Source organism: Oreochromis niloticus, linkage group LG5 (assembly GCF_001858045.2).
Source record: "Oreochromis niloticus isolate F11D_XX linkage group LG5, O_niloticus_UMD_NMBU, whole genome shotgun sequence".
Classification (NCBI taxonomy): domain Eukaryota; kingdom Metazoa; phylum Chordata; class Actinopteri; order Cichliformes; family Cichlidae; genus Oreochromis; species Oreochromis niloticus.
In genome coordinates this window covers 22714698-22725196 of record NC_031970.2, presented here as the reverse complement: position 1 = coordinate 22725196, position 10499 = coordinate 22714698, and the positions used below count along the sequence as shown (strand labels likewise).

Genomic DNA, 10499 nt, shown 5'->3' with positions numbered 1-10499 from the left:
GCTTCTGGCCTGGTACAGGTAACTAACTGACAGAGGGAGGGCTCAGAGAGTCCTGGTGTCCTTTGAAATGTAAAAGCATTTAAGAACATTTATATTTAACACCAAAAATAGTTACACTGAGAGAGATTGGACATTTAACTGCTCCAATTTGTGCATTGCAGGGCTTTTCTATATTCAATTTTAAAAGGAGCCTTTGAAATTCTGTAAAAAAGAAATCTTACTGAATTCCATTTCTTGCAAATATCTGCTGACTATACATTTATACATTTGTACATTGCAGAATGATGAATCAATTTTCAATTTTTTCTTTCAAATGGTCATTAACATATATAGAGGAGGTCAGGAGAAAGGTGTTTACAGCAATCGCTGGACAGAAAAAGACACAGTGGAATACTATCATTCGTGGATTGGCCTCCCCAGGCCTTGATGTTATTGAAGCAGTGTATGATCATCTTGACAGAGTATGAAACAAAAAGAAGCCAACATCCAAAGAAGAGCTTTGAATGTCCTTCAAGGAACCTGGAGAACTCGTCCTGAAATGACAGGGAAATCTCCCCAAGATAGCTCAGGCTGTAACAGGCTCAAAACTTTTGCACAGTACTATAAAAATCGAATGGGACTGTGTTGCTCAGTGATATTATTTTCCAAATATTGCTAACAAATGTTCTGTATTTGTTCTTAATTTTATAAAAATGACTGTAAGGCCTTTAATTGTAATTTGAAGTATTTTCAGATACTTAAAAAAATGGGATGATGTGCATCAACCATTTGGAAAAAGCTGTTCCCTGTTACAACATACTCAGAAATATCTGTACAGTCCAAAACCTACAAGAAATGTTTGTGAGTTTGATGAAGAATTACTAGACTTGCTTGGACAGAGTGGAGACAACTCCAGAGTCTAAAAACGTTTGAGTTTTACTGAAAAAAAACTATAGCTACTGAATCTCCGGCACCATACACTGAATGTTGAGATAAAATGCAAACATTACTCCTAGATGTCTAGATGACAGCATTTTAATGTAGCATTGCAACAGAGTGCATCGTGGTCCGTTTGTGCCCTTTTCCACATATTCATCTTTGTATCCAAACTCACTTTCAACCAACCCTAACCACATCCTTGCCAGAGTGTGCCTAACTTGTTACAAGCAGTCGCACAACCTCCTGATAAACGCACGTAAGCCTAAAGCACGATGCAGGGCAAAGATAACACTGGAATTTAAGTAAGAGGAGGAAGAGATGATGAAGCTGTGTGAGGCCAGCTGGAGTGTGATGAAACTGATATGGAATCAGGGAGACTCGAACCAGGGGAAATCAAGCGAGGGCAGAAAGCATGGAGAAACGACGGGAGGAGGAGCCGTGGCCAACAAGTAGAAAATCCTCTCATTAATAAAATCCACTGATGAAATTAGAACATGTAATCAGTCACATACACCTCCACACACGCCGGTGCTTCATTTCTTATCTCCCCATCTTCGCCACTAAAAATATTATGTAGTGCATGTCTTTGATTAGAAATCTTCTATTCATGAGCAGACACAGATCATATCAAGAAAGAGAACGTCATCATTATTTAAAGCTCACTGAGACACTTTTAGATTTTCGATGGGGAAAGGCCATTATTTCTGACTGCAGTATAGAATATGCGAACCTGTTTTCATGCTCTTCAGGTTTAAAGCTAAAAGTGATTCATCGCTAAATGAAAGCATACAACAACTTTGTTTTTACTCAGACATTTGGTTTATTAGAAATGTTTATTAAAATGTTCCATGACAAACAGAAATGTCTGCACCGCACAAAGACACCTTCAACAAACTATAAAAATACATTTAAAAATAGCACCTTTTCTCTGGTAAGTAAACAAGCAGGCATTAACAGTAACGCAGCTCCCCACAAATAATGATAAAAACAGTATGTACAAAATATTGGCAGAATATTGTGCTTGATTCTTCATATTTAACAGATACAATAAAACTATATTCGTAATAATAGTCAAATATATTTGTGCTTGCATAGTTATTTTTATGGAGAGAAGTGCGAGGGGTTATTTGAGGAATCTGCGGGCTAGAGTTTTATTTCATGTTTGCATGGATAACATTAGAAAACTGAAGAAGTAAAGTTTGGATGTGTCGCAGGTGAAGACAGGAAATCACTGTTTCTGAAAGCCTGGTGTGAAGGCTGAGGCTAGTTGTACACATTTCATGTTATTTCTTTGTTTTCTTTTTCTTTTTTCAGGGTGTATGTGTTTACATCATGCTATTTAACCTAAATACTCTGTGCTGTTAACATGTAACATATGACGCCATTATCCTTTAATCCTCTAAAGCCAAGTTTGATTCATGGGTTTTTCAGTCTTCTACGTCATCACTGTGATTTTTTTCTCCCAAAAACTTGACAAATATGAGTTAAGTTAAAACTCATATATGCAAATCAATATTTATTTTTCATTTTTGTCATTCCATTTTTGGGGTTATTTTAACTGCTAAATTGCCCATAGGTGTGAATGTGGATGTGAATGGTTGTCTGTCTCTATATGTTGGCCCTGCGACAGACTGGTGACCTGTCCAGGGTGTAACCTGCCTCTCTCGCCCTATGATAGCTGGGATAGGCTCCGGCCCCCTCGCGATCCTGACAAGGATAAGCAGAAGAGGATGGATGGATGGATTTTCAAAAAACTTTTAATTTTTTGGCAATTATTTCAAAGTTTAGGCTTTAAAGGTTTAAAGGCAGTTTATTTTTTTAACTAAAACCTGTTCATGGTTTTAGTGTTTTAAATCAATTCACAAAAAATATTGTTACTTTGTGCAGGTAATGCCTTTTGTTTCCAGAACCTACACCGGTGTCTACTTTTTCTTCCTTGCTAAATAGCACAGAGCCAGTTAAACAGTGTGTACATAGATGGAAATAGAGTACAACTACACCTGCACCTTATCACACAGCATCGTGTAGTTACCATTTGAGTGAAGTTCATAACAGATGCTGTTTGTCCTGTCGTCTAAAACTAAGTCATTCAGCGTTGCACAGAAAAATTACATATTGTTTTTTTCCCCTTGTTTTTGTTTCGCTGAAATAACGTCATTTATTCCTGTGTATTTTCTCTAAGTTTGAAATGAACTGTGCTTTTTTAGCATTGTATTAGAGCGAGAGAGAGGCACAATGTTTGCCAATATGTTTACTGTTTACAATCCTCTATTTTTGGTCCTTTTGTGTTTCTATGAACAGAGCTTGTAAAGGATTGCAGTTTGTTTTTCTGGAGTTAAATTTCAAAATCAGAACAAAAAACAAAACAAACAAAAAAACTAACTTAGTGTGAAATATTTAGCAATTTCTTTCAGGTAATAAGTGAAACTGCAGGCATCTTGCAAATGATGAATAATGATCGCAACCTGCAAACAACAGCCTCCATCAAACAACCTGCAAGTTACTGAAACATACTGAGCTTCACCAAATTGGTAATCTTCCTAAGCAGCAAGATGTTATTGCACTGTACGATGAGTTTGGCAGTTTAGTATCAATACTGTAGCAGTGTGCCACACGAACTGCACTCAATACTGTGGTATGGTGGAATAGTTAAACTGAGATGTGTTAAAGTCAGGTAAACAAGCAAAAGAAAAAACAGACCTATGAGGCATTGCGGTCTCGCTTTTTAGCAGGGTAAAGTTCGGTTGGGTTAAAAAAACAAAACAACAATAAATAAACAAAAATAAAACCACTGACATTTGACATCATAGTGATCTACAAAAGCCTACCATCCTGTGGCGGAGGACGAGTGGGCCACAATCATCGCGCTGTCTTAAAGGGAGGAGAACCTGCACAAAAGATCTACTGTTAGCTTGCATGCATTATATACTGGACTTAAACTAGTGTGTCTGTGTCTTGCTTCTATTTGTACCATCAGCCTCCCCAAGACAGGTCTCTTCACACTCCTCCAGGTAAAGGAAACGGTTGTCATTTCCTTCACAGCCGCTGTAGATGAAGGGCCTGCAGGCTTGAGCCTGTCTGTTAAAGTACCAGCGCATAGTGTACTTTCCACAGCTTCCCTCATCCATGGGCAGCAAGCATGGGTCTGCTGGAGCTGCAGAATACATGCATACATGTAAAACTTGTGCATATATAGATACAAAGAAAACAAGACCAAGGCAGGCCAGGCAAACAGGATCAGTGGGAATAAGAAGCAGCAGGAAACAAGATCATGAGATTGTCAAGCCAATCTATTTATTTCAACACTTCTTGTTTCCAAAGCAACATATTAACACTTCTTTGTTTTTGCCTTATTTTGTTGGATGCATGCTTGTATTTAATAATACTGTATGACACCCTTAAAAAAACAAAAATCGGACAACAGCAGAGCAGCCAATGCACCCTGAGACATACACAGAGAGACAGACACCAGATGGCCAGTAGTAAGGATGAATAAATCCCCAAACAGGATGACGAATGAGCTGGTTTACCTTCCCCTTTGACTCTCCTCTTGGACCTGACAGTTCTGGACTTGACTGCTTTCAGATGTGTAACTTTGACTGCTTCCTGACCATCAGCTGTTGCCTGATCGTCAGCACTTGCTGATTTGTTAGGTTCAACTCTGACTGTTTTCTCAGATTTCTTTCTGTCAACCTCACCTGTCGATGCACACACAGACACACACAGACACACCAAAGAAACACAGCAAACAGCACAGACAAGGTCAACAGAAAATTTCTAAACACAATGGTCACAATGATAATGGGGGACAAAGACTGAACAATCCATGTTGTCAACATGACAGGTCACAGGCTCTGGATGGTGTGGGCTGGTAGCAGGCTGTGTGATAAATACTCAAGTCTCATTATGACGAAATGAAAACAAATTGAAAAGCAGGCACATAAGATAAGCAGCTTCACCAGCACAAACTCAATTATGGCTTCAAAGCATAAATTTGGCATGCCTTTTTGGGTTTAACACGTGAAACAGAAAATTATGTAGCACACATTTGGCAAAAGTCAGGGTCATAGTTACTGACTAAAAGTGACTTTTTCATAAGTTTAATGACAGCCACTATAGTCAAATGAAGATTATTAAATCCCCCTCCGGTAATTTTTATTTGGTGGCGTGGCAGCATAACGTGCGGAGCACAGCATCAGGGGTTCCTTACAGGGAATTCATACTTCTGTGCTAATTTCCTGCACTGTAGATATGTCGTAGACCAAAACTTTCTGAATGCCAACTCTATAACCTGATCTATACCTCGCAGTAACTACTGTGACCAAATGCCACTGTCAGTGCAGCCACACAATGACATCGGTTGGCTACACTGTAAGCTCTGCGTTGATTCACCAGAGAAGCAAAATTCAGACGTTATGCTATTGTTACACTTGGAAAAACAGAAGACCAAAATTACAGCGACTATGCCCAGCGATTTGTGATCTCCTTGCTTTTGAAATCTTCTACCAGAATCAGACCAGAAGTCTGTGCGTCAAGACAGTAAAATGATAAAAAGATGGAGTTACACTTGTTTTACTTGATGTCTTTCTATGTTATAACTTCACTGTTCTCCACGGCTGTCTGATGGACCAAAAACAGCACAAGCGAGAGTAGCCCACGGACCAGCTGTGCCACATAATTTGAACACTGCTTTCATCGACAGTGGATGCTCTCTGCCAGCAGACCCGTTATCCATGAACTGCCAGCAGACCGCGATAATGCTACCACTGCTGAACCATGATTGCAGCTTTAGTCTAACTAATCTTTACTAGTTTGAGTCAAATTGACAATTACATGAAATTTTTTTCTGATAATACGGCGATTAACTGTGATAAACTGGAAACAAGTTGCAAACGTGTTGCAATCTGATGTAAATGTCTTGCAGTATACATGCTAAAGGGTATTTATTAAGGCGTATTCTGGATCTCTATACCAGTTATGATGGTGCAGAATCAAAATCAAATCACAGCTTAAATTAATGTGCACAGTTTTCTCAGTGTCATGGTTTCTCTTCAGACACAAGTGATGAATTCAAACGTAACAACACAAACAGTTTAACATTGCAGAAGTAACAAGTTACCATTATTTAATCTTCTGCACCATTTAACTTCAAGATAATGTCAATGTCAATGTTCAGTATCAATTAAACAAATAAATATTCCATTATACTGTAAGAGATTCCTAAGAAAACAGTCTGCTTTGACGACTGACTTTTTCTGCCTTCTTGTAGAGAGGATTCTGAATTTAAGAGTAAATGAAGCATTTCACAGTATCATGAACCACAACTTCTAATTTAACATCTAACAGTCACGTTAGATGTGATCTTTTTACACAGAAGTGTGTCTGCTCCTCTGTATCAGCCCATCATGACAGCTGCATCACCCCTTGTAAGTAAAGACAACAAACTGTGCACACAAAATTTAAAGACACCCTTAGTAGTAAGGGTTTCCAACTACGGGATATGACACACAGGTGCCCCAGTGCATAACTGCAATCCTCCAAGTTGAAATAAAAAGCAGAAGATCTCACTTTTGGAGGCAACTCTTCCAACAGTTTCAAGATCACCACCCACACACTGGCAATATGTCTGCTTTTAAGAATTAGACAGTGAGTATTTGCAAACCTTCACCGATCTGTCAGAGGTTGCAGTTAGCCTGAGTTAGGCCGCTATTGTTTGACAAAACTTTTGAAAACACGTTGCTCCAGTGAGGTGACCTGTGCAGTTCTCCTGCAATCTAAACTGGTTGCCGCAATTACCTGCAATCGGTCACCAACAACAAAAGAATTCAGTGAAATCATTTGGCAACCACTGACTTTTCCTAGTCACAGGGAAACTGCCATCCTGTTTTTACTATGATGTAATAGAGGCTTAAAAAACAGACTATGACACTGATTAATTCAGACATAGCATGAGTTGGTGATCTGGGTTTCAAATTGGTTTGCAGGAGCAAAACAACTGTAGGCAGAATAGAAGCAGTTTAATCACTGTGCTCTATATGAGGTTTGCCAAGTGAATGCATAGAAAGCTATCAGCTGACACACCATCACTCCATTATATAATGTGGTTATATTCAATCATGATGGCCAAAAATTGAAGCTGATACTGGAGGATACTGTTCTGTCTTCACCCATGTCTATCTAGCTATCTCACTTTAGGAAAACATTGGAAATAGTGTAAAACAGAAACTACCATCACTCTGGTTGGCCGAGGGAGATGTGAAGTAGAGCATCTCCTCCAAGGGGTCGTCATAGGATTCGACGGAGTAGACATGCTCGTAGTCTGGGTCATTGGTATTTACCACCATGTGCAGCTCACGGCCTGAAAGAAGAGCAACATCAGGCAGGATCATCAGAGATCAATGACAACCTGTAATTTTTGGATTGAACCAGGCCTGAAAATAACTGACCTCAGTAGAACAAGGCCTATACTCTACCACTGTATTTTTCTTTATGTAATCAGACGTATAGATTATTTTGACGGTAGAACAGAAATGGAGTTCTCTGTTTTCTTGATGAGAAAACCACCCAAATGCTCAGAGTTCTCCAAATAAAGGACGACCAGTTAAATGTGTTTGTTAGGACAGATACATAGACAGACTGGAACGAAACACTCACCCTCCTCACCCTTCAGCGCCAATTGTTGCTCTGGTGTAGGCAGAGCCCTGACTGGCGGGTACCGAAGGTTCGGACCTGAACCTGGGAGAGCCAGATAGGACAGGGACACCAAGACAGGCACAGGCAGAATTCAGAAAGCAAGAGGGATAGGGTAAATGTTACACAAGGGAGAAAAGGGGGGTTGAAAAAGCAAAATGGTGAAAAAAAGAGAGGACAGAACATTCTGGTAGTAAAACATTTAGACACATAAGCCAACAACAACCCCAAAGTACCCAAAAAAATCATTCCACCATTCCAACACAGACACCAGCTTCAAGGATTCATCGAGTTTTTGCAAGACTTTGTCACTGTAGGACAAGCTCACAGAAACTGGTTATAATCCTTTAAGGACTCAAGTCACTGCTATAAAGACTTGTGTCACTCCAGTCAAAAGTGACTGTAAACTAAAACTATTACAGAGTTATTCATTAATAAACATGCAGCTGTTTCTTAGATAATAATACATCAGCTAAACATGAGTTAAATTTTGTGTTGGCCTCAAACTTGCATACTGTATTTATTAACAGCCTGCCTCGCCAACACTTATCTCATGCGGGTGCTGCTTCATAACACTGATGTGGTCTTGCATTGATTAACAGCTCGAGCAACAAACACATTAGTGCAAACTCTGGGAAAGTTTATCAGTGGAGGTTCACATCAGCTTTCATTTGATTCATTTACGTTAGCATATTCCATGTTATTTACTTTTCCAGAAATATAATAACTCAGGGATTAAAAATCCCCAAACAGGACAAAAATGCAAGATTTTTTTTCACGATTTATCTGAAGAAGCTGAAAAAAGTTATTTCGTGAAAACCACTGGTATTATTTATACCATCATCTATTATAAAAACTTCACTAAACACCCTATTGCTCACGGTGGCTTAAGGTGCAGACTTCTAGTATTTTTTTTTTTTTCCGAGGGACTGAAAAAAATAGTGCACTGATTTCTGCAATGACTGAATTCCAGCAATTTTTATACATTACCCTATTATGTATCCTATTATCAGAGGCTCAAATTCTCCAATTACACTTGGAGAACAAAATTCAAATGTTAAGAAGAGTTTCATGACCAGGTCTGAACCATTTCTTCATTATTTCTTCCTATTTTTATGTAGGAAAAGGTCTGGAAATGATTGCAAGTGTGGCATTTACATTAGGCAGCAGTGGCCACAATGCACAAAATAGCTCCCAATGCAAATAAAAAGGGCATGCTTGCAAAAGCAAAGCAAATCAATCATCCAGCCACTGTTAGGAGTCTCAGAATAAATAGCTTGGTGCATACTGACAAAAAGAACATACTAGTGGGCTAGACTATTTAAAAGCCAAGCGTAGCCACACAAGATAATAGTGATTGATATGTGCAGGATCTCATTTATGTTAAAGGAAAACACCGTCACAACATTTAGTTAACTGAAGAATATTCTCCAAGAAATGGGGATATTGTTGTCACCGCCAACAGAAGTCTTCACAAGAGAAAATACAGATTCACCAGAAGTTGCAAACCATTTATAAAACTCAACAATAAAAAGGCAAGGTGATGCATGAGCATGAATAGGGTCCAAGGACACTGAGTCATTGTTTATTGATGATATGACAGAAGGCAGAGGCAGCTGGGTGAATTCTGAAGTAGATGTAAAGAGTGAAAAAGAAAGTTTTCAGTCCTCTGATAAAGTGCATCACTACTGCTTCAACAGGAATTAAGAGGGTAAGTAGCATAATCAAATTGATAATCAAATGCACTGTTGTAACTGATCATCAGTAAGTGTGACCACATCTATGAAGGCATACATTTTGACATTTTGCTATTCTGGAGCTTTCAGATGTGTTTTAACAATGCCACCATTTTCCTATGAGTGGATGTCCCAGCAAACTCACTCCAAGGTCAGACTGTGCAATGCTCAGATATAGACTCTACAACCCTCAGCACGTTAAATGTTAAAGTTATTGATGCTAAATTAGAAAAAAGAGTGAACAAATACAGCTATTTTGAGCTGTTCTCTAAGCATGGCAGCATAGTTTATGCTAAGTTGAAGCTGAAAAAAACCACATAACTAAAAACAGAAAAAAGCGTAGATGTTGGCCATGATACACACTGTCACGTTTGTAGAAAATCAAACACCACATACCACCAAAAACACCTCATACACCTCCTGTCAAGAACGGTGGTGGAGCGCTGATGATTTAGACTTGTTTTGTGGCCACAGCACCTGGACACGTTACGGTCACTGAGTCAACCACAAACTCCTCTGTGTACCAAAGTATTTTAGAGCCAAATGTGAGACCATCTGTCCGACAGCTAAAACTTGAGGGTAAGTGAGTCAAATGGCGGGATATTGATCTCAAGCACAGCATAAAATCGACATCAGGATAGCAGGAAAAGAAAAGAAGATTTTGCAATGGCCAAGTCAACCTGATTGAAATGCTGTGGTGGGACCTTAACAGCACTGTGCATAAACAGACGCCACAAGCCGCAATGAAGTGAAACAACACTGTAAAGAAGAGTGAACCGAAAGTCCTTTGCAACCAGGCTGCAGACTAGTCAAGTCATACAGAAAACAATTAGTGCTGTTAAAGGTGGTTCTGCAAGTTAGTGAATCATGGCGTGTATTTTCCTGATCACATTACTGCACATGGAAACATTCAGCCAAATGCACCAAAGCTGACAGGATGGATTCTCGCAGAACAGATGGGCAATGACTCAAAACATACTTTGAACAAAATCCAGGAGTTTTTGAAAGTAAACGTTGAATATTCCTCAGTGGCTGAGTCAGCAATTGATGTCAACCCAATTTCAGTACTAAGTACTAATTCTGCACTCTAAGCCTATATTCATCACATGAATAGAACATGTTTTAGTTTTTTTTTAAAAGTGCCAGTATCCAAAA

At 39.0% G+C, this 10499-nt stretch overlaps 1 protein-coding gene across 4 annotated transcripts in view; it reads right to left on the bottom strand.

Annotated features, from left to right (window-relative positions):
- Positions 1-1714: 1714 nt before the first annotated feature.
- Positions 1715-10499, bottom strand: part of col7a1 (collagen, type VII, alpha 1) — a 65685-nt gene continuing 56900 nt past the window's right edge. For 3 of the 4 annotated variants that reach the window (XM_025907309.1, XM_019358911.2, XM_013269239.3), the window contains exons 115-119: positions 7573-7653; positions 7148-7276; positions 4449-4616; positions 3890-4072; positions 1715-3806 (exon numbers count right to left, since the gene is read on the bottom strand). In XM_025907309.1, the coding sequence (XP_025763094.1) occupies positions 3778-3806; positions 3890-4072; positions 4449-4616; positions 7148-7276; positions 7573-7653 (590 nt within the window). In that variant the 3' untranslated portion in view covers positions 1715-3777. The remainder of the gene's footprint in view (positions 3807-3889; positions 4073-4448; positions 4617-7147; positions 7277-7572; positions 7654-10499) is intronic. The other variant, XM_025907310.1, reaches the window with a different exon arrangement.